The 23,186-nt window shown below is 42.7% G+C and overlaps 6 protein-coding genes and 4 non-coding genes across 45 annotated transcripts in view; 2 read left to right on the forward strand and 8 right to left on the reverse strand.

The window, feature by feature from the left end:
* The window catches only part of LOC6733290 (protein MTSS 2), a 30,515-nt gene extending 19,688 nt beyond the window's left edge, over positions 1-10,827 (reverse strand). For all 33 annotated transcript variants that reach the window (XM_016167391.3, XM_039292003.2, XM_039292017.2 and 30 more), the window contains exon 1: positions 10,694-10,827. In XM_016167391.3, coding sequence (XP_016026204.1) covers positions 10,694-10,765 — 72 coding nt within the window. In that variant the 5' untranslated portion in view covers positions 10,766-10,827. The remainder of the gene's footprint in view (positions 1-10,693) is intronic.
* Positions 360-10,820, reverse strand: LOC6733292. 2 transcript variants are annotated; one of them, XM_016167381.3, is made up of 4 exons: positions 10,694-10,820; positions 948-1,201; positions 715-891; positions 396-644 (listed from the first exon to the last, which is right to left on the reverse strand). In XM_016167381.3, exons 2-4 carry the CDS (start codon positions 1,182-1,184, stop codon positions 468-470), a joined length of 591 nt encoding a protein of 196 aa, XP_016026219.1. In that variant the 5' UTR covers positions 1,185-1,201; positions 10,694-10,820; the 3' UTR covers positions 396-467. The 2 variants fall into 2 exon arrangements, with proteins under 2 accessions (XP_039147962.1, XP_016026219.1); XM_039292028.2 differs by lacking the exon at positions 10,694-10,820 and having other exon boundaries at positions 360-644; positions 715-886; positions 948-1,195.
* Trnak-cuu lies at positions 2,585-2,657 on the reverse strand. Its single transcript has one exon. It is a non-coding gene; the product is annotated as a tRNA-Lys (tRNA).
* Trnak-cuu lies at positions 3,477-3,549 on the reverse strand. Its single transcript has one exon. It is a non-coding gene; the product is annotated as a tRNA-Lys (tRNA).
* Trnak-cuu lies at positions 3,902-3,974 on the reverse strand. The gene has a single exon. It is a non-coding gene; the product is annotated as a tRNA-Lys (tRNA).
* Positions 4,682-4,754, reverse strand: Trnak-cuu. Its single transcript has one exon. It is a non-coding gene; the product is annotated as a tRNA-Lys (tRNA).
* On the forward strand, positions 5,059-5,774 carry LOC6733297. Its single transcript, XM_016167556.3, is given in 3 exon segments — positions 5,059-5,307; positions 5,359-5,535; positions 5,604-5,774. Coding segments are annotated over 3 exon segments (597 nt in total).
* On the forward strand, positions 5,931-7,617 carry LOC6733298 (sodium channel protein Nach). Its single transcript, XM_016167557.3, has 6 exons — positions 5,931-6,258; positions 6,320-6,601; positions 6,679-6,778; positions 6,838-7,029; positions 7,098-7,322; positions 7,384-7,617. The coding sequence occupies exons 1-6, from the start codon at positions 5,945-5,947 to the stop codon at positions 7,615-7,617; spliced, it is 1,347 nt and encodes a 448-aa protein (XP_016026221.1). The 5' UTR covers positions 5,931-5,944.
* An 8,994-nt stretch (positions 10,828-19,821) lies between the features above and the next one.
* On the reverse strand, positions 19,822-22,784 carry LOC6733300 (probable cytochrome P450 6u1). 3 transcript variants are annotated; one of them, XM_016167379.3, is made up of 3 exons: positions 22,670-22,784; positions 20,534-21,723; positions 19,822-20,478 (listed from the first exon to the last, which is right to left on the reverse strand). In XM_016167379.3, exons 2-3 carry the CDS (start codon positions 21,550-21,552, stop codon positions 20,034-20,036), a joined length of 1,464 nt encoding a protein of 487 aa, XP_016026223.1. In that variant the 5' UTR covers positions 21,553-21,723; positions 22,670-22,784; the 3' UTR covers positions 19,822-20,033. The 3 variants fall into 3 exon arrangements, with proteins under 3 accessions (XP_016026223.1, XP_016026222.1, XP_016026224.1); XM_016167378.3 differs by having other exon boundaries at positions 19,822-20,452; positions 20,511-21,723; XM_016167380.3 differs by having other exon boundaries at positions 20,169-20,452.
* Positions 21,768-22,663, reverse strand: LOC6733301 (probable Ufm1-specific protease 1). Its single transcript, XM_002080324.3, has 2 exons — positions 22,014-22,663; positions 21,768-21,951 (listed from the first exon to the last, which is right to left on the reverse strand). The coding sequence occupies exons 1-2, from the start codon at positions 22,590-22,592 to the stop codon at positions 21,826-21,828; spliced, it is 705 nt and encodes a 234-aa protein (XP_002080360.1). The 5' UTR covers positions 22,593-22,663; the 3' UTR covers positions 21,768-21,825.
* Positions 22,785-23,186: the final 402 nt, after the last annotated feature.

Genomic DNA, 23,186 nt, shown 5'->3' on the forward strand with positions numbered 1-23,186 from the left:
TGAAACAAAAAACAAATTCCAAATTCCCCAAAGTTCCATTTTTTTTATAATTCTGATAATTCGATAAAAAGTTCAAACAAGAAAGGGGATAGTAAGTCGATTTTCTTGACTATCAGATAACCGGGTGATCGTGTGAGTTGTGGGCGGTGTGTGGTCGTTGGTGTCGTAGTGGCAATCTTCTGAAACTGCATCTATATAAATCTGCATGCCTAATCTTATCAATATAGCTTTTATAGATCAAACGAAAAAAAAGACCATGGCCAGATTAAGTCGGCTTTCACCCTGATCAAAAATATTTATACGTCATAGGTTCGCTGCACCTTTTACACACTTTGTACCAAATCAAGTACAGAATAGTTGATATATTTTATTTAAGATTGCTCTTTATTTTCCAAAATATGTATATATTGGCTTTATATTGTTTGTTAGGCTATTGATATCGCGCCTTGAACAGATTAAGCCCTCAATTAGTTTATCTTCTCGGCCTCTCCCCTGATTTCGAAGCAAATGGAATTACGGCGCGGCACATCCTTCTCATCGACAGCTTCGAAGGTGACCACAGCTTTGTAACGACCCCTGAGAGTTGCACCACGAATGTCCGTTAGACGCAGCTGCAGATCGAAGGGATTGTGCCTCAGAACGGTCTGCAATGGAATCCCAAGGTTAAAGTCACCGCGCCAGAGATGAACTGTTTTGTTTGCAGGGACAACTCACACCACGCGTTTTAAAACACTTCTCCATCACCTCATCGCGGTTCGAAATGTGTTTGGTCCAGTACTTAAACCACGACTGATTCTCATCAAACATTGAGGCGCAGAAGTCCGGCGTGGCCATGCTAAATACAGTTGGTTCCCAGGTGCCGCGGTTGTAGTGCATTATTGCAAACCTGGCCTTAAGAGCAATTGCTTATTATTAGTCTTATTTCGTTTAAGGAATGCGGGCATTACGGATATGCGATCTGTGGGCTCCACATCCCAGATTGAGGTGACACTCTCGGACAGGTGAATGACGTCCATGTCCTGGTCGAGTACCAGATCGCCAATGTCGAAGGCATCGTGGAATCCAATCGATCCGGGCGGCGGTTCAGTGCAGGGTGAGAAGATATCAGAGTCCTCCAGCAACAGCTCGTAGTCCGCGGCCCAGGAACTAGCAAAGCCAAATACGAACAGCATGAGAGTTCTCATGATGACAATAGTATCACCTGGTGGGATGAGACCCTTTTATAGTAGCTGCCATCATGATCTCTTCTATCATGTTTCGCCATCATGTATCCACTCGACATGCGACAAAGTTACAATCATTTTGTTTGTCAGACATTATTTCAAATCGACATTTAAAGCAAGAAGCTCACTTTAACCATAACAAGTTTCGAGGAAACCAGTGTCAATGTAAATAGTCCTAATTAAACCATCAAAACAATCATTCCTGTTGATCTAATATTTATAAGCTAAATACGAAAGGTTTTAGCCAATAGCATAACAATTTGTACTTGTTGATTAAAGTATACAATTTACAATGTAAATTAAATTTTAAAATCTTTGTAAAGGCCTCGCTCTATTTAAATTGTTCCTTTTTTCATCGAAAATTAAACAATTTCATACATTCCGTAACTATTTTCCATAACTGGGCGCGACAACGACACACCTACAACAATTCAAATGGACACTTTCCGCAATTTAATCACAGCTTATGAATCACAAGTGCAATTTCATATTCATTTTAATTAACTACCCTTGGATTGCTGTTGCAGCTGACATTATACATGCAGAGCACTCGGCACAGTTCAAACCACCAAGTTAGCTATCCACATCAGTCGTTCCACATTAACAGAGGGAACAGCATCTAGAATTGTTCCCGCAAAGTTATTTACGGAATAATGCAAAGTAATTAATACAACTAAGATGATTCTCATGCTCTCCAATTGTTTGTGGAGTCTGAAGGGGAAATGCATTCCGCATTCTTGTCTGATCTCAGATTTCACTGTCTCCATGTGGGAGGAGGCAGACATATGGAACGGATTGCAATGGTGACCTGCGTCATGTTATGTTTGCCCCAAGATCTAAGCAAAAAATGATTTTCATATTTTATCCATTTTTTGCTTTTTCGAACAAAGCAGCTAGCCATTTCAATTGTACACATTAATACAATTGTTTCCAAAGCGTAAGGACCTTGCTCCACATATGAACTGAATGATGGCATCCTTTCCACATCCTGTTCGGTGGCACAGTGAACTGCCACTTCCAGTTGAGATTCAGCCTTGAAATGGCTTTCAGACTTTTCAAACGCACCAACATTCTCGCGAGGGACAGGGGGAAAGCACACGGGACATTGTTATAGAAATGGAAACAGCTGCGAGTGCTGCCATAAATAAAAACTCATTAGGTCTTGTCGATGGTATTCCGCCATATAGTAACTCGTCTATAAATAAACAAAACATAGAAATTGACTTTCGTCTTATAGCCCACGCAACACCAGGCGTAAGCCAAACGCACAGAATCGATGCAAAAGTTCGATGAAAGCAATTAGTGAACATTTTCCATAAAACTAACTTCATAATATAAAATGAATAGGAAAAAATAAATTTCGCCCAACGTGGGGCTCGAACCCACGACCCTGAGATTAAGAGTCTCATGCTCTACCGACTGAGCTAGCCGGGCACTTGTCAAGATCGCCGATAAAAGCTCACATTTGCTGATTAAGTTAAAGAATCTTAAAATTTGATATAAAGAGAATTTAAAGGATCAAAATATTATCAAGAGAGAATCAATAGCTATTTAAAATTGGCCAAATAATTGTCGCTACACAAATATGCTAAGTTTAGGCCCAAATTTACTTTTTATAAATACTGAAAATATAGAATATTTAACGTAAATATTTAACTCATAACAAAACAAGGAAAATGTTATACTCGAGTTCCCCGACTATCAGATACCTGTTACTCAGCTAGTGGAAGTGCCAACTGGAAATTTCATAATTTTTCTGGCTTTTCGATTGATAAGATGATAAGATGAAAAATTAAAACATGAGAAAAATGGTGGCAAGCGATTCCTTCTGCCTGGTTCATACTTTTCAATGAATATAGTACACTCATTTACTCTACGAGTAACGGGTACAAAAATCAGAAATTACATCAATAAAAACATTTGGTAAATATTGCAGAGCATATTCACATAGAAACCGGATTTCAAAACAACGCAAAAGGCGCTTTGATTTCAAACCTAGAAACATTATTGTAATACCTTTGTCTATTTTTGTATTCGAAATGGTTATGTAGATTCACAAGATGCATTTGTATAATATATACAAAAACTAGTTTTAAGCTTCCAAATTAATTGTGTGTTAGCCTCATTTTAGGCAAATTAAATATGCTTACTAATTTCCCAACTATTTGTAAATTAGTAAAAGATCAATTGCTGAAAGTGGAGCTCAAAAAATGTTTATTAATTGTATATTAATTTGGAATCATAAAAAAGCATCGCCCAACGTGGGGCTCGAACCCACGACCCTGAGATTAAGAGTCTCATGCTCTACCGACTGAGCTAGCCGGGCATGTGTACTTGGCCACGGACTCTCAAAATCATCGAAATCCTAATAGTTTTGAATTTTAACTTATACGATAAAGTCTGGTCAAGATAAAAACACATTTGCATTTAGATTAAGATCAAACCAGATTATCCCTTACATGCAGTTTTAAAAATAATTCTATTCAGCAGTTTCTGACAAGATAATTTTAAGTTTAAAGAATCATTTATATAATTATACGTGTGCACATCGGCTTTAAACCTAATTAGTTAAGTAATGGATATGTGATAGTCGAGAGTCTCGACACAATGGGTTTCCAATTAATCAATGGGTAATCAATTAATTATTAAAATTTGATATTTAATACAAAATATTTGGTCGCCCAACGTGGGGCTCGAACCCACGACCCTGAGATTAAGAGTCTCATGCTCTACCGACTGAGCTAGCCGGGCAGGTAAACGGATATGCTGTCTGTCAAAACTCGGGAAAATATATCAGATACTAGATAGATGTCCGTCTAGTATTTTCTTTAGAAATTAAAGAGAGAATGCTATAGTCGAGATCCCCGACTATCAGAATTCCGCTACTTAGCTAGTGTGAATGCGAACGCGAAAATAAATAATTTTTCTGGGATATTGATAGATATTGGTGTAAAAATTAATTTACAAAAAAAACACTTAAAAATTGTTGAAAAGTGTGGGCGTGAAAGGTTGGCGGCTTTAGGGCGTTAGAGTGGGCGTGGCAACATGGGTCAAAAAACTTGCGCTGCGTCATTGTCTCTAGTCTCTAAAATCTGTATGCTGAATATCAACCTTCTAGCTTTTATAGTTCCTGAGATATCGACGTTTATACGGACAGACGGGCATGGCTAGATCGACTAGGCTATTGATTCTGATCAAGAATATATATATTTTATATAGTCGGAAACTCTTCCTTCTGCCCGTTACATACTTTTTGACGAATATAGTATAACCTTTTACCCTACGAGAAACACGTATAAAAATCATTTATATGTACATATATGTAATTATCCATGTTCGCATCAGCTTTAAACCTAATTAGTTAAGTAAAGGATACGTGATAGTCGAGAGTCTCGACACAATATGTTTCCGGTAATCATTTAACTATTAAAATTTAATATTTAATACAAAATATTGATCGCCCAACGTGGGGCTCGAACCCACGACCCTGAGATTAAGAGTCTCATGCTCTACCGACTGAGCTAGCCGGGCAGGTAACCGAATTTGGTGTCTGTGAAAAGTTCGGAAAATATATCAAATGGGGTTATGAACTAGATCTTCGTCTAGTATTTAGTTTAGAAAAACTATCGTATCTAAAATCAGTATGAAAACTGTCACGCGACTTACTTATTTTCGTGCCAAAAGAGATACGCCCTTTTTAAATTATTAAAGACAATGATTTTATCATATTTTATATTATAGTGTGTGCAATTAGAATCATAGACGACCCTAAGCTGTATATAACGTGAAGTTTTTAGCACTTTGTACCCATCCTCATACTGGAAAGCTTGTTAACATGAAGGCTGCTTTCACGATCCTGGTGCTTCAAGTGATCATCTGTTTGGCTGGAGCGACTGAGTACCAGTTAACATTGGACAAAGATGGCTTGCTAGCACCGTGCGAGAATCAGCCCGGCAATCCTTCTGGTTTTGAAGCGATGTTGGACAGTTCCTCTCTTGAAGTACATAACCTTGGTTCGAAAGTTCGAATTGAGGGAGAGCAGAAAGTGGTCTGGAAAGATGTCCAGCCTGGAGACACATTAAAGGCAAGTTCCTAAGGAAACTTAAACCCAATAAACTTTTTGAATATGCCGCAGGTGTTTGGTTAAGTCTATCGCCAGGATAAGGGCACTTGGCAGAAGACTATGTTTTCGGCCAGCTCCAATAACTTTTGCAAAAACATGTTTGATAAGAACCAATACTGGTATAATTTCTGGACAAAGTTTATTAGCAACTCCGACGAGATTAAGGAAAAGTGTTTGACCACGCCGGGGGTAAGAAAATGTACCTCCTAGTTTTGGGAATTAAGAGCTCTGGTCATTTCTCAAAAAAAATATTGTAGGCCGTTTTAAAGTACAAGGACTACGAACTGGACTTGAAGACCAGCCTGAATGTTCCGAATCTGGATGGGCGCTACAAGCTGGTGGTCCAACTGGAGGCCTTCGATCAGCGCAATGTAAAGCGCCCAATTCCCATTTGCATAGAGTTCCGTGGCACTGCAGGACAGCTCTAATCACGACAATTTTATATGCATGCTGAACATACAGCGAAACACCATTAAAGTCTATAATATAATTGAGCACATCAAACAATATGTCCATGAAAATGAACATTGGGGGGGTTGTGGCATTACACGGGTCGCTAAAGTTGAATGCGAACTTCTGAACCTCTGTTCAGTACATCATGGAATCCAAAGGGAGTCGGCCGAAGCAACCGGACTGGCTCGCCGAGGTGTGCCAGGAGTCCTCCATCCACGGCATGCCCTACATCGCCCGCAAGGATCTCCACTGGACCGAGCGCATCTTGTGGGCATTAATAATCCTGGGCTCGGCCTACTACGCCATCAGCAGCTGCCTTAACCAGTGGTACCGGTTCCGGGATAATCCTCTCGTCTACGAGTATGAATACCTCTTTGGTCTGCGCATCTTCCCTTTCGTGGGGATAACACTGTGCCCTACGTATCACGACGAAACGGTGATCCCAAGGCTTATAAATGAGTGAGTGTTTTTAGGTTTACATTAGTAAATGGAAAGCACTAATATAATATAAATTATCCAGAACTTGGGGATTGGATGCCAGCAAAGACAAAGAAAAAGCAGCATACTACAGGAAGTTTCTGCTTGCAATCAACGCCCTTCGGTACTCCACGCTGGAAACGCTGGAACCCTTCGAGAATGATACCACTTTGGACAACGTGAATTACTTGAACATTTTGCTCACGCTGCAGAAAAAGATTATATCGGTTAAAAACCCGGCAGAACTGGCGCCAATCATTACTGAGGTGGGTCTGTGCCAAACATCCAGCCAGTTAACCCGGTACGGAAATCCCTATGGCAAACTGTAAGTGTGCGCCTAAATAAGAAGGGTAATTGTTCCATTTTTTACACTTACATTTTTACTTAACGTTTTTATCTTAGAGAAACACTGGATGTGGAACCTATGAAACAGTGCGGCTATTTTAGTAATTGCATCACGTCTCTAAAGCCTCTAAATAGCATTGTTGCCCCCATATATATGGTAGGCAGCTTCTATCATACCTTTCGAAAATACACTTTCAAGCGAATCCTAACTTACAGTACGTTCATGATGTCGAGGAAATGATGCTACCCGACGACATGCGAACTCCCTCTTCTAATGCGAAAGACATCGAATCCAATGATCTCGATGTTATGCTAAATACCATATCGGCGGAAAGCGAGGTGCGAAATCTACCGGTGGCATATCGCAAGTGTCGCTTCAGTGACGAAAACAATCTGCAGTATTACAGTGTGAGTTTAAGACCTTTCCCCATCCCTTACCAATTGCGTCCAATCGAAACGGCAACATGTCCTTTTAGCCCTATCGTCCAAGCCTTTGCCGACTTGAGTGCCGAATCAAATGGGCCCTGAGCCTGTGCAACTGCAAGCCCTATTTCTACGTAGCAGCTCCCGAAGCTCCAATCTGCAAAGTATCCGGAATGCTCTGCCTAGCCCGGGCCAAGTGGCTTCAAAGACCGTGCGAATGCTATCCGTCTTGTCAGGAGGAAACCTTTACCATCTTCAAGGCGTCTGATCAGACTGGGGTGGGTGAGGAAATGTTGTATCCCCAAAGTCCCCAATTAATGCGTTTAACACTTTCTTTAGGGCGATGGGAGCTACACTGGAGAGCGGTTTGAGCGGACGCTGATCATCAACATGCAAATTGCGAGGATGGGCATAAATCGACGGGTTGTATTCAGCACGGATCAGTTGATAATGTCGTTTGGTGGAGCCATCGGTCTCTTTCTTGGAGCCAGCTTCATGACCATATACGGCCTGCTGTACTTTCTTCTCACTTTCATAGCTTATACATGCAAGAACCGATTTTGCAAGCGTTAATGCAAATATATACCAGAGTACAGTTTTGAAAAGATTTTATGTAACAAAAGTATAAAAAATCAATATCAAATTGTTCCATTTGATGTTAATTAAAGTATACAAATACTGGATGGGGGGCTCTTATAATTTTTGGTAAAACATAATAATAAAGAAACGCTGTATAAAAGCTTTGTTAACCGTTGGGTAAAACCATGTTAATTGTACTTTTGGGGTTATATTTTTAATTTTAAAACACTCAAGGGAATTAAGCTGCGGCTTGCGAAAGCAAGACCCATCCTCACTACATTTATTTCAATGTTAATATATCGTTGTTAAGGAAATCATAATATTTTTAAGTGTTCAAAAAAAGCACCACACTTGAAACATATACAATAAACATATTAACTAAACTAGAACATGAAGTAAGACCAGTATTTAATAATGAGCGCACATTATTATGCAAATAAAATGAAATTGTTTTAAACTTAACGACTCCAGAGTGGTTTGATGTTCCGGCCGGGCATCGTAAGCAAATTAAAGTTGCGGCAATTGTTGCAGGGCCACTTGGGAGGAAGCCGCAAAAGTGAAGAAAGCGACACGTTCAGTTCGGTTCAGCTGGGTTCAGAGAGCAGAAAAATTTCACTTTTGCGGAAAACTCATAACGAATAGTGCAGTGCGTTTTTCCAACGTCTTCGGTTACCTAGCTGAGATTTCCTTTGTAAAATGTGACAATTTGTCTGCTTATCCGGCGATTACTCGCCGTATGATGAGATGGTTCAGCTTGGCATCTCCATCTCCATCCCACACACTTGCCACACTTGCTCCAAAATGCAGCCAACGGAGCGAAGCGGTTGGGTAAAGTTAACAACCTTTAAGTTTGCTCAATTGTTCGCTTTTCGATTCCCCTTCCACATGCGTGAATAAACTTTGGAGCGTCTAAGCCAAGCGCGAATTAGCCGCATTTAGTTGCCGGCTATCTGCGGGCATCCCGTTAGGAAAAACAATTTCAGAAATGAAATTAGCAAATAATGTAAGACTTTACGCTTATTGAAGTCGCGGCAGCCTCAAAGAAGTTTCTGTTTCTGCCTTGGCATGGGCATACATTTGTTCTGGTCTGTTGCCAAAAAAATAAGAATGGTAATGGTAGAAAAACCAAACCAAAGTCAGACGGAGAGGCAGCCAAGCAATTAAAACGAAACTAATTTTAGTGTCTGTGCCTCCGTGTGCAGTAGCACAGTCTTCTGCCTTTCGACTTACTATAACCTTTTAGCAAACAAGGGGGCAGGGGTAAATGCTGTCCGCTCTCTCCGGTCCGGCGGCTCATTTGCATCTGCTACAACTTTGTGACATTTGCAATGGCATTTGCCGGCTTAGCAAAAGTTGGCCAGCGGATCTGCCCACAAAGTCGGCAGTCTCTTGCCATGAATCAGGCCAAAATCAGAGCACGGCAAGGCAGCAAGAATTACCTGGTAAGGTGATCCGAGCACAGACGAATGTATGTGGCCATGTAGCCATTCATATTTCACATGCTGCGGCGGTACGAGTATGTACATACATACATATGTATGTGTGTGTTTCTGCTCTAGTTCACACTCAGGTTGGAAAACACTGAAAAAGAGCAGCAACTTCTTCTGCACAATTGCGTGCCGAACAATTTCCAAATTTCATAAATACAAAATGCACTCGCCCGCATCTGACAGCGGTCCGCAGAAGCCTCCAAAGTTCGGCTCACACTCCCCGAGGGAAGTCGCCCTGCATTCTCCTATTCTCCTATTAATAGCGAGCTGCGGGCGGGACGGCGGTGCGATTCATCTCTCCTCTGTCCCTTCTTCACCAGTTTAGTTTATTTCGGTACTATGCCCGCCGACAGATCCAAGACCCAGCGAATGAATTCCAACACCTGTCCGTCCGTCCATGCGACTGAGGCGACTGCGAGCAGCTGGAGGGAGAACTACAATCACAATGTGCTGAAAATGTAATTTTCCCCGGCATAGCAAATGAGGCATAAGCGACGGGGGATTTAAAATCACAAACTAAGAATGCGCTGGCAAGTCAAGGAAAATAAGTAATAGCTGAAGTCACCAACTCATTGAAACTCTTTAAGATGTGACTCAAAGGTCAAGAATAGTGATAGTTTCAACTCATTTCGATTTTTTAATAAAATTTAATAAGTAAGCCCGGACAATACTTAAGTTAGTAATCGAAGTGACTTTAAGTCACTTGTCATAGATAGCTTTCTGTAGTCATATACCATCCCATGACATCATTTTACATTTAAAGATCCCTTTCCATTGATTCTCTGCCAAGAGGCTTAGCCGGCGATAAAGATTTGCTCACTTCGAGACACCGAATGTTCGGCGTTAATTTACGCTTGTTAAATGAAATTGCCTGGCTCGCCGTTATATAAGCGCAATAAACACTTTGTATGAAAGTAAGTTGCCACAAATGGCGTCATGGGTGCCATAAATTATTGATACCACACACTGGCCAGATAGCAATGAAATCAATTAATGATAAATAAAATCAACAAAAAGTTCGCAGAGTAAAGTTTCGTGTTTCGCCACGGGCTGTAGATAAATGCGAAAAATGCGAAGCGTTTTTGTGTGACTTTCGTGGATTCTATTTTGCAGTTCCAATGCTGGCCATTTAATCAATTAGAAGAGATACGAAAAACGAAGCAGTTTTTGTTTCAAATTAGATGAAGTACGCAAACATTTATTTTGCAATAATCTATCGTTTTGGAATCATATTGCTCCGAGCTTTGCTGATCACATTTCTTCATCTCCATCAGCTTGAGACTTTTGTTTACACACGAGAGAATTTCATACCAATTCTGCGAGTTCTTGACACACTGACAAGCAATTGAGACAATCGTATGGTTGAAACAATTTCAGCATTATGTGGCTTTTCTCTTAAATAAACACTGACCCTGTGATCAAGTTATATATACATACATATACTTATGTATATGCTTCCCCAAAATGCTTCAAAGTTCCAGGAAGCCGAATACGAAAACGGAACATTCAGTTTCGGCGTTCGTGTTTAAAATTACACTGCATTTCCGCAGAAACTGTAGAATAACACGTGAAAAACTCACCTTCATGTCATTGATAATCTGCTGAAACAGACTACCCAGCGCGGAGCTATCGCGTTCCAGACTTAGATCCATGATTCTTAGTGTTAGCTGGTTTGGTAGGGATGATATCGATTGGTTTCGTTCGTCGTTCAATATTGCTCGGTATCAGTTTACTTGGGTGACTTTTACTTTTGATTATTTATTTTCCTCATTATTTCCTTGTGTTGAGTGTTGTGATCTGGAAAGAGGGGAGCGTAATTATTTATAAATAACCATGCTTTACAAACAGATTTGGACACACTTCCGATCGAAATCTGTCTCATCCCGCGTAAATCTCTGAGATTCGTCGCACCAAACGACTCTCGTAAATAATCAGAGATGTAAACTAGCGTCTTTCCAAACAAGAAATTATGCTTAATTAGGCTTATTAATATACGACTTGGCGACGGAGAGTGGGAGTTCCCTTGATGGCGTAGGCGCAGTATAAAACTTTATTTGGGGATCGTTGACCCAAATTGAGAGTGCGTTAAGTGCGTGAGTGTGGGGCTCCTGCTGATATGACTCTATGATTTATTGTTCATGCAGCGGGGCTAATAACTAATTATTAATTGATAATTGATATGTCTTCCAGCGAAGTACAGGAAGTGGCATACGCACACACAATTTACGGGCCTTGCAATCGAAACTCCGGACCTGAGACCCATGTAAACGACTCTCGTGTGGGGAAGTGCAAAAGTGCAATAGTTTTGACCCATTTGTGGGTTCGCCTTACGTGACTAATTCCATGGCGCTTTCGAAAGTGCAGATAAGTCGAGAAATCTAACGCCAGCCAGCCTTGGAAGCAATTAGAGGCGTTTAATGTACAGGTACTTCCACTCGAGCAATAACCTTCGACCGGGCGGCACTGGCCAAAGCGCGACTGGGATCTTAAGTCGGCTTTTAAGGCCGTATCTCTTCAAGTCAGTTCTTTTTGGGCTGATTGCGAGGGAAGTTATTCGGGTACAAGTGCTTGTTCGTCTCTTTTTTGTGCGTCTGTCGGTGCAACTCTGTTGCACTCAGAAAGCGTTCACAATAGACACTCAAGCGTGGAGGAAGCAAAAGCCCAGTGATAAACAGACGCAACAACGAGAGCTGATTGCCCAGACTGCGTATCTTTCGTCTATGTCTGCGTGAAGACGCAGAAGAAAGCATCAAAGTGCTAGTTTGCCGGAAAAGATGGAAAGCTAAACAGTTTGCCGACTAAGAGATTACTATTAGTGGAATAACTGCATTCGGAAAATGAGGCAAACAAACTTCTCTCTATATGTGTGCAAAAATTGCAATCATTCATACATCTATATAATAGCTATAGAAAAGGAAAAAGAAACTACATATATAAAGTATCAAAATATACATCTTAAAGATAATCAAAAGTCAATTGAGTTTGGTTTATGGTTTTAGCTAGCCATCTTGAAATTGTCACATTGGTGTTCATTTAAGATAGATGCCCTATAAGAAAGGGGTATCAAGATGGGTCATACAAGACGTGCAGCGAAACAAACTGACGCACATTCTTACAAACATCGTGGAAGTACAAGTAGATTTTCTGCTGCCTCTCTTTTTGTTCGCTCGCTTCTTTTTAGCTGAATAGTGTAAATGACCTCTCGAGATAAAATTGTGGCCACAACGCAAACGATGACAGGCCGGCTTTGTTGTCGTTGTTGTTGGTGTTGTTGGTGTTGTTGATATTGTTGGTGGTGTTGGTATTGTTGGTGTTGCAGTTTCCTTTGCAGTGCGGAAATAAGTTGTTGTTGTTTTCGGCAATTGAGTGCGTTAAATCTGGTTTAAGATGCATATATGTATATACACGAAACATTGACCCAGTTAACTGGCTGCATTTAAATCATAAGCCCAAACTGGTTGGACAAGTAGTGCATGCTCATATTGGGTCTACGAGACTTCTGCGGCGGAAATAGGAGCTTTTCTCAGCACAGCGATGAACTCGCGATTGTGGGCTTGGGAAATTCGCAGGGAGCATGGGCCATACAACCAGCCTAAGGTCAGGCCTGCAGATCGTGATGCGATCGGGAAATCTGTTTCGGCGGCAGTAGCCAAAGTCCAAATTGCCAAATCGTGAAAAAAAAAACAAAAACAAAAGCAGGAAAACGACAATTTCGCAAAGTAGCCTCAGAAGAAGAGCAAAACCTATTTCCCGGCCCAAAACGATGGAAAATGGGGCATATTGTGTAAGGGGCATATTGTGGAAGGCAGTCAACCCGCATAAAAACTCGCTCAAATGTCAAGTTGAGAATGATGACGCTGTGGCGTTGTTCCTGCGACTGATGATTATGCTGGATGCGTTTTAGTTCCAACTACGCATATTTTCCGCCCTATTTACTGCCGTTCTCTTTGCGGCTCTGTATCTGCGGTTTCTCCGAGATTTGTGTATTGAAACAAACGGATGCTGCTTCGGTTGAAATGGGCAGGAAGTTGGAGGGCACCAGCACCAGCCAGGGAATACTAAATTCGTTCGCCACAGAAGAGTTCACAGCAGAAGGTCAGACCATAAAATGAATGTGTTACTTTAAAATCAAATCAAATGAAACGCTTAACGAAAGATGTCTGTATCTATGGACATTTTGCTCATAAATAACATAGCCAATTTTTAGATAGGCCAAAACCAACAGCACTAATTTTTGGTACAGAATAAATAATTTAAATAAAATTAGCCAATTTTTCAAATTCATTACGATTTGTCTTTGGCATATCATTTCTAAATATCAGGATGTAAATATTGCTAAATTACATTTAAGCGCTGTTTTATTGTCTTGGCCGCATCTGTACCCTGTCTGTACACCATTTATGTTGCATGATGTCTGGATTTCTATTGCAGGAAGTGACTTGACTGGCGGAAAGCAGAGAGGGGCAACTGTGGCACACACTTTTGTCAAGGGCGACAGACAGACAGAGTTGCTGCCGTTAATTGCTTACCAAAGATGTGAGCACACGCACCGCCATTTCTGTCCCATTTGAATTCCCCCCTTTGGACACTGCGTTCTTAGGCGCAAATGCAGATGAGCCGCATTAGGGTGGACCAACAACGTGTTGCAGCAATAACATTGGAGACTAAACCAGAACTTCCCCTTGAGTGTTCCCAGCGCATAATGACACATTAATTCTCTTTGAAACCACTTCCTCGGCTATTCTAAAAATAATTACTGATAGCTTTATGCGTAAAGATTGCATGAACAATGAACAATACAATACGAAGAATATTGTACTTCCTCGAGTTTTTGGGATATCCAAGCTAAGCTAAAGTTTATCTAACTCTGTAATGAAACTAAGAAAACATCTATTAAAATTGTCCACATTGAATAAAATCAATAATCAAGCAAAGAATTCTAAAAGATTCAACGGCCTGAAAATAGATGTAAAATGTATAATTTCCAGCCCACCACTTTAATGCACTGCCGGATACTCTCCTATCCACTTTGCCTATGAAGTTCTGTTTTTCTTGTGTCCCATAAGTTCTGGTTGGGATTTGGTAAAACAAATAATTTTACAGCTGCCTTGGGGATTTGTATACTAGGAAAAGTGAAGTGCGGGTGCGGGCGAAAATCTCCAATGTCAGGCTGGCTTTTAGCGGATTTATGTGTTGTATTATAAGCTGTAAGGTAAGCGATACATTGTGGCCGGCAAATTGTGCATCAGCATCAGCAGCGGACGGCCCGTCATGACATTACACTTTCACCAACAACTACTACGGGTATCAACAACTTGACACCAACAACTGCGGCCATCTGTGGTCAGCCAAGTGTCGAGATGCCTCGGCCCTTGGCCTGATCTTGGTCTGGGGGCTTGGGGGTCTGGGGTTTGGGGTCTGGTTCCTCTGATCCGGGGTTAGGAAAGCGCCGATCATCGAATGAAATGTGTCGAGTGGTCGCGCGTTGAAAAGAAAATCGAAAAGAACGCATAAAACGATGATAATCAAAAGATCAAGTTTTTTATGAACGGAATCGACAACGTCACCAGCAGAAACTGAGAAACACACATGTGCTCAAACATTCATGTTTATCTATGGGTTTCTATCTTTAGCGTCATCTGTGCTTTGCACTGCATTTTCTATTTGATGTTTCTGGGATTTGTGTTTGTGAGGGCATCTGCTTTGGCTCTCTCCCCCCGACTGCCGCCGCCGCACCGCCGCACCGCCCACCTCCCCCTGCCACACCCACTGACGCGTATGGCACGTCATTAACCCAAATTTTCTATGAATAAAATATAGCGAAAAGGAAAACACTCAGTGTTTATGTTTGCGAGCATGCCTTGGGAAATGGAAATCTCTGTCTATTTCACTCCAAAGGCTACTTTGATTCGAATCTAATTGAATAATTCGCGGGCTGCGCATTCAACACGCTGTAAAATAGGCCAATTCATCGATAATTGAAGCTGATAGGCATCCCACCTTCTTGATAGGCTCACTATCTAATCAGCAGCACTGTAAACAAGCGTTTGTTTTGGTCACGAATGTGGAAATCGATGGGTATCGATCGGAAGTTATCAAGCAGCTGAAGCTGCCCGAAGAAACTGAAATTCGGGAGAATGTGGAGCACAGAAACTCATTTCGCAACGCAAACGCCCACAAATGTGTAAACACAACTGCCCGCCCGAAATAAACTTTCGGCATTTAGCGGCGTTTAATCGATTTGTGCATAAAATTATAAGTTTACACATGGCAAGGCAGCCGAAACGAAAATAAAGTCCAGATACACAACATGACCCATTGGCGAACATGGCGCTGGGGTGTTTCTTTTCCAGCGCATTTCCACTCGAAATTCAGCGGATTAGTCACTATATTAAAACACACAAAATAACATTTTAGGCGTAGAATACTTACCCCATTAAACACACTTCTCTATATGATTTTCACTTTTTTAAGTTTCATTTAAAGTGTGCAGTCACCTTTTTTGTTAGCTATTTTAATCTTTAAAATAAAGAATAAAATAGGAAGAGCTTATTAAATATATTTCTTCACTGTTCTCGACTTGTTCTCAACTCATTAGAGAGCGGAAATTCTCGACAACTCAATGTTAAGGTGGGTAAATTTGCGTTTACTAATTTTAACAAAGGCCCGAGAACATTGTCCTATAATTAACACCAGAACCACTCCCGCTGGTCTCCTGCCGGTTTTCTGGGCGTTTTGGCCATGGCCAATGGTTATTAATGATTAACCGGAGTGCCGTTAGCCGGCACATGTTACTCCGTACTTTGTCATGTTTGTTATGTTCTTGTTTGCTGGTTCCATCAGCACGTTTTGTTTCTGCCTTCCTCATGACAGCTTTGTGGCCATCAGCAATGGGGATTTCTCTGCCTTTCTCCGGCCTTTCCAGTCTCGTTAGCGTGAAAAGCTTTGCCCAGCTTTTGTTTTTCTTGCATAAGAAAATGTCAGTTGCTCAGGCATCTTGGCTTTGCTAATTTGCCAGCCCCGCCATAACTAATACACACGCTCGCGGAAAAGAATCGAGAATTGAAGGAAATACGTTTTAGTGTCGCCTCATGCTTCTCGCAGAACCCTGAACCCTTGACATTTTCACCCAGGGCGGCGATAAAGTTTTATACTTTTTAATGAGCTCCACCACGTTCTCTGCCAGCACGCAGCCCACCCCAAGTGAAAACCGCTTGAGGCGAAGGCGAATCTCGGCTTGGATTAGACACGATTTTCATTAGGACGAACCCCGAAAATCGAAAGTGGTTACGAAAGATTCCACTCGAGTGGGCGATCCAGCAGTCTCGAGTCGCGGACTCATTCGAACTCAGATTCATTCACACAACAAGGAACGCCCATGCAGTTCACCAATCAAACGAAAACGAAAATCTTTTTGTGAGTGGGCAGCGAGAAACTCGAATTGCAGCAGCGCGGCGACATGCTAAACAAATGCAGACATTCAGGCTAAGTGACTTCAAAGTTTTACAAGTTTTCAGCCGTTTTTTCTTGTTTACCAATTGAAAACAGTTGCCGCTTTATAATGCCATACCTGCAATGAGGACGGATATATGAATAATGTACCAAATATTTTACATTTTGTGGGGAAAACTATAGTGATCCAGCTAAAATAATGAATGGGATGAATGGGTAAAGAACATTCAAAATATTACAAGTATTAATTTTTCCAAAACCATCAGTGGGAAGCAGGGAAAAAGCTAATTTGCACAACAAACTGGTAACGTGTTTCCTTTGTTTTGGCCATGTTCTCGTGCATGGGAAAGAACAGGGTGTTGTTGTTGTATCTATGCAACGGGGGTGGAGGTGGGGGTTGGTCAGTGGGAGCGGCCTTTCTCCATAGGACACAATATTTTTTTTTTATATTCACTAGTTTTTCTGCTTTTGTGAATTTCTGTTTGCATTTTATTAAGGCGCAAGTGCCTGGTTTCTGTTTATATAAGCGTAGTAAGATCACAGAAAAAAATTGCTCGTACAAAAACTAACTTCTAATTAATATTTGAGTTATTTGTATCATTTTAGTAAGAAGGAACATTTATTTCATTCTCTTAGTATATCAAAATTTATGATTTTATTTCAAATTTCTGAGCTAGCTTCCCATTTTGGTGACCTCTGCCCCAAAAGATGCTAGTATCACGGCCGAGATAGTGGATTTTTTCTCTCGGTGCATAAGCAAGTTTCTTGCCAATGGCCGACAGCTGTTTGTGGCTAATTTTATCTTTCTTTCTGAGCCCCTCTGTTGTTTTGGATTCTCTCGTTTTTGGCAATTGCACAGGTGCGGCAGTTGGATGGTTTGCGGATTGGGTTACTCCACGCGAATCAGATAACCCAAGGCATCCTTTCGAATTTGAGTACTACTTTGTGTCTAAGCAGCGTATAGTATATACGATATAGCGACTTGGCGAATGCACCGGCCGACATTCCAGGCCAAACGGGCGCCGTTGCTGGAAAGTTCTGCATCATTTGTTTAGACAAATGCGCGAGAAAACAGTCCCGGGACGTAAACAAACCCCAGGAATAATATTTTAATAATTACGCTTATCTGCTCCATTTGACGGCGCGCACAAAAGTCGTTTGAAAGGTATGCAAAGAGAACGAGACGTGCGATAAGGGAGCCGGGAATGGGAACTCAACTTTCGAGCATTTAGTCCGCACCATGGGTGTCAACGTGCCGCTCCGGTTCCTGTTGCGATTACGGGTTGAAAGGAACACAAAGCCGCCACCCCGCGAAAAGACGACCCATTCGGACTCGGACAAAAAATTACCTCGTTCAGATAAACCGAGTTCAGGTAACACAGTCCAAAGAGAAGTCTCTGCACTTGCGCAATTACCGCGCAACTTCAAAAGGGGAGTTGTGCACAGAGAAAATTTGTTTGGCAGAATTTCGTGGACCGAAAAAATGCTTCAAAAAACACTTCACAGCACTTCATTGGCACAAATTGTCAAAAAACACAGATTTCATATTGTTTGAAAAAGTTTATATGAAATATAAGTATAATTGCACGGTTGATTACATCTTTATTCCAATCATATGAATTAAGAACCTATTGCCACATTGGTAGTTGATTTTGTTATAGGAATATTATGTTATAGAAGATTTTTTTTCTTTAAAACAAAATTACAAATATACAAAACCTAAGGTACATACGTCAATAAATCATTTTTAACAATTTGAACAGAATTTTTTATGAAACTCCTCTTTTTCTTAACGTGTATAACAAATCCTGTTTGGATTGGCCGTGAAAGGAGTTTTCGGTTCTCACGACCGCCTGGAATGGTCACTGGAAGTCCTTGGACCTGGAATCGGTCCAAACTTGTTGTTGGTGAACTGCAGCTTCCATTCCATTTCTCCCCTCCCCATCCATCACTCACAAAACACTGCGCCCCTCTCCCAAACCAAGTAATTGGCATTATTAGCCCACTCCACACTCGATTTTTGCTGTTGTTCTTGAAGGATACTTACGGTGCACTTCCGACTGGAAAATAACGCAGGGAGACTTGATGCAGTTTGCTTGATTTTTCGGCCGACGATGCTGCAGCCAATTAGGCGATGCTGTTGTTGTTTGCACTCCTGCGGTCGCGGTGTTGTTGTTGTTCTAGCATTGCATTTCCAGGCGGCAAAAGCGCACACAAAGGATAGAAGCGGGCGTGAGTGTGAGCGGGGTGTATTCTCCCGTTATCCCCCTCTATTTGCTCTTTCTCTCTCTCCTTCTCCCGTCCAGTTTCGTGTGCTTTGCTTTTGCGTTTGCTTTTCTTTGCTTTGTTCAAACTCAAACAAACTACCCCAGAACCGTTGATCCTGACTGCCTTGTTGTTGCTGCTGCTGCTGTTGTTGTTGTTTTGTTTTCTGTTATGTTATACACTCACAGACACACGAACACACACGCACACAGTGGGCTGGCAGACAGACGCTTAATTTTCCGTTTTCCTCGGGAAATCGCAAACAATTATTCGCGGATTTTCGCACCGAATCGGACACTTTTCTATGCTCGCATTTCGAACTCCACTTCCAATTGGTTCGCGCACTCCTTTCCCGGTCAGAAAACAGTTAGAAGTTTGCCGCTGCAGCCGCTAGTTTCGCCCCGTCTACGACAGACTTTCCGAGCGCATTTTCGGTTTCCTCCGCTGCGAAAGGGCTTTCCTATAGACAAACAAAAAACCGTAAAACAACCGCGACCGATTCGTTCGAGAGTCGAGTGTCTGCGTCAGTGTGACCATCGGCCGAAGCTGGGAAATTCCACCTTTGTAGTGCGACCACAGCTAGGGTAAATCACTAGGCAGTACGGTCACACTCGCTCGAACGAGGAGACAGTAATGTTAACCGATTCTGCGAATCGGAAATGTTACCTAACATGCCAACTTTCAAAATTGCAAATATGTTAATTTTTGGCGTGTTCCACGTTTATAAAGAACATTCAACAGTCAATTTGAATAAGAAACCAACAATTTTGTTGCAAATCGATTTAAAGAAAAATTCAAGTTTTTAGTTCCTAGAAAACGGAATTGCCGAATTCAAAAAACAAGCACTCTGGCAAAATTAATATTAATTTTGGAAACCATGTAATGCTATAAATTAAAAACAAATTATATGAATGGCCTCTGCATTTGCTGCAAATTCGCCTCTTATATTTACATAGAATCGCACACCTTTCCTATTTTCCGATGGTATAAATGAGTTTGATATAACAACTAAATTATTTATTTGTTCACGTTGTTGAGCTTGGTGCAAAAGATTATAAAAGTCATCGTCAGCATTATCACACAAGTCCACAGCTTAGGAAAATCAACGAAAAAGGTGCATATACAAATATAAAAACAACTTAAACGCTTTGTAAAGCAAACAATACAAAATAGGCGATGCTCCAGCAGGAGCCTCCCCTAAAGCTAGTCCACCCGTTCCACACTGAGTTTGATGTCCGACTTGGGCATCAAGAGCAGTCTCCGGTTGTCATACTCCACGGGAATCGAGGTCTCCGCAGAGGGAGCGTATCTGTGCTGCCTCAGCAGAGCCACCAGACCCACCAGAAGCTGCTGCTCTGCAAAGCGAGCGGCAATGCATCCTCGCAGACCATCGCCGAAGGGCAGGAACGCAGCTGCTGGGCGGGATCGCCTAGCCTCTTCCTCAAAGCGCTCCGGGTAGAACCGCTCGGGGTTCTCATATATGCCAGGATCTCTGTGTATCGCCGCCGTGGGTATCAGCACATTGTTGCCCTTGGCAATTACAAACACCGATCCGGGCACTTCGAATTCTTTGGTAGCCCGGCGCAGCAGGAAGGGATGTGGCGTGTGCAGGCGAAGCGTTTCTAAAAAGAAGGTTAAGTCATTAAAGCTATAATTAGCTTTTCAATACTTGGTATTCACCATTGAGGACTTGCTTCGTATACCTGAGCTCCCTTAGGCACTCCGGTGTCACTTGGCCACCATGCAGCTCCAGTGTCTTGTTAATCTCGAGCCTGGTTCGATCCTGCACCTCAGGCTGGCGGGCCAACTCGTAGAGGCAGAAAGCCAGGGTGGCATTCAGGGGGCCCAAACCAGCCAGAACGAAGCCAAAGGATTGGGCCGCAATCTCGACGTCGGTGAGTGGCTTTTCCGCGTTGGAATATAGCTGCAGGAACGTCTGGAGAGGCTGCCGATCCCTCCTTCGATGCTCCTGCAGCTGCGACAGGGCCACCTTTTGGAAGTAAGCAGTAGCAGGTTCTGCGTAGCTTTTGTACTGAAGAAGCCGAGCGATAAGCGGAAACTCCAGCGCCAGGTAAGCCTGCCACAGCCTAAAGTCCGCCCAGTAGTTGCGCGTCCACTTCGCGAACTCCTCGGTATCCTGGCCTACGAGTCCAAAGGCCATTGACGCCATAACTTCTGTATTGTAGGCACCCACGAGTTCGCTTATATTGAGCGTTTGATGGCTCTTTTCGCCCAGGTCCCTTTGAATTCTGGACGAGATTTGCGACAGTCTGACCAGAAGCTTCTGCGTGTTGGCCGGAGTGAAAACCTCCGCAGATTTGGCGTGCAGTGACCGCCACTTGTGACCGTCCAGCTGAAGGAGATTATGCGACAGCGGCTCTCCACTGGGATTACTATAAAGGCCTCGGGACGTAAAGTGTCCCGCGTCGGTGAATATTATTTGGTGGACTAGCTTCAGGTCCAGCGCCAAGATGAACGGCTTGAGGCAGGCGTAAAATCCCACAAACGGCGCCCTGCCCTTGTATGCGGTGTAGATATCCTGCAAGGCGTCCTGGGCATGCCTCTTCCCGCTCACCACGCCCTTGATGTTGCCCCACAGGAACTTGGGCTTTTCGTGCAGGATCCCGCGCCGCTTCCAGTAGCCCAGGCTGATCTTGACCAGGGCGTAGAACACGGACATCGCACCCAAGGCGGTGAGCAGGGCGCGGTGCATTAGATCCATGCTCACTCAGCTGTCTTTTCCGGCTTTTACAATATGTTGGCGCTGTTTGGTATGCTTAACAGCTGGCAGTAGCTGCTTGTCGAGGTTCTGTGGCTCAATGCCGCCGGTTTATCAGCGCCATTATCGTGCGGTCCGATTCAATAATTGATAAGGTCCATTGAGTATCGGCCGCTAAAATGGAAGAGAAACGTGGCTATAAGGCAACATGCAGTAAGTAATGGTAATCAAGAGCTGAGCGGGATTTATTGCTAAAATAGGTACGGAGAGTTGCGACTACGGCTGCAAGATGAGGCAGAGGTTGTACGTGCTGTCGGCGAACTCGTCAACGGGCACCCAACGGACATAGCCCTGATCGATTAAGTGCTGCCGGGAGCTGGGCACGCCTACGAAATGCGGATCCTAAAAAGGGAAGCGAACGATGAGTTCACCAGTTCATAAAATGAGCTAATCCGATGACTCACCACCACCTGCAGGAAGATGCGACCACGTGCACTGCAATGGTAGCCGGTAATGGCCTTGGAGGCGGTGTCACTGAGACCGCCCATTGCGACGAAGCCTTGGTACTTCTCAAAATAGCTCCGAAGCTCGCCGAGGATCTCTTTCGAGCTGAGCTCCTTGGCGTGAAGAATCTTGCAGGGCACCTGGTGCAGCACATCGATCACGTAGAACTCCTCCAGCGTGCCGATCCAGTCGCGCGAGCCCACGAACTCTGCACCCTTGTCGCCGAGGGCCACCAGGATCTGCTGAATCTCCCGGATGGAAGGCACATGACCGCTCGACCCCCGTCGACGTTGGATCCAGGAAATGGCCGATTGCAGGGTGCGGTAGCCACAACCCCAGCCAGCATCCTGGTGGCCATCGCATCCGTAGTGGAAGTAGTTGAAGCCACCGCGGGTAACTAGCGTCCGCCCGCCTTCACTGGGCGGGGTCAGCGCGCCTTGCGGATCCTCAAGAAGTGGATATGCATAGTCCTTTGGTACCATTTTCAAGGACGCCGCGGAGGTGTCCCCAAAATCTTCTGCACACTTTTCCGTCGCCATGGGAATTGTTTTCGAAACTGGGTAATTTGATAGCCTAGGCCTGATTCACCTGCTCCTTTTGTTTTTTGTTTATTTACCTTGGGCAGCCGTAATTTGTTTTGTGAAAGTGAAATCGCAGCAGAGAAATTGGAATGTTTTTTTGCCCTGGCTAGAGATGGTACAAGCTGAATCGTCATGCCCCAATGACAAAGTCAGCCAAAATAAAATAAAATAATGCGGAAAATAAAATTAATGAATATAAGAATGCGTCATGATGAGGAGCTATTCCGCCTTTATCTTGATAAAATTTATATTTTTTATATTAAACCAACAATAGCATGATTGTTTTACTTCTGTCCATCACCAACTCTCTCATCGACTTATCGATAACAGCCCGCTCTTAGCGCCTAAATTTAAACGCATCTATTTGGTTTTCTCTTATTTCTCATGCATTTCAAATTTTATTTGAATTATTAAATGTACATTATTGTGTTTAGAGTTCATAAATATGTTTTCGAATTTACGTGTGTGGGTGTTTCAACGCTTTATATATTAACACCATTCCCCTCGAATCGTGCTCGTTTAATTTATAGTTTTTGGTGACCAAACATTAGT

This window comes from Drosophila simulans, chromosome 2R (genome assembly GCF_016746395.2).
Source record: "Drosophila simulans strain w501 chromosome 2R, Prin_Dsim_3.1, whole genome shotgun sequence".
Lineage (NCBI taxonomy): Eukaryota > Metazoa > Arthropoda > Insecta > Diptera > Drosophilidae > Drosophila > Drosophila simulans.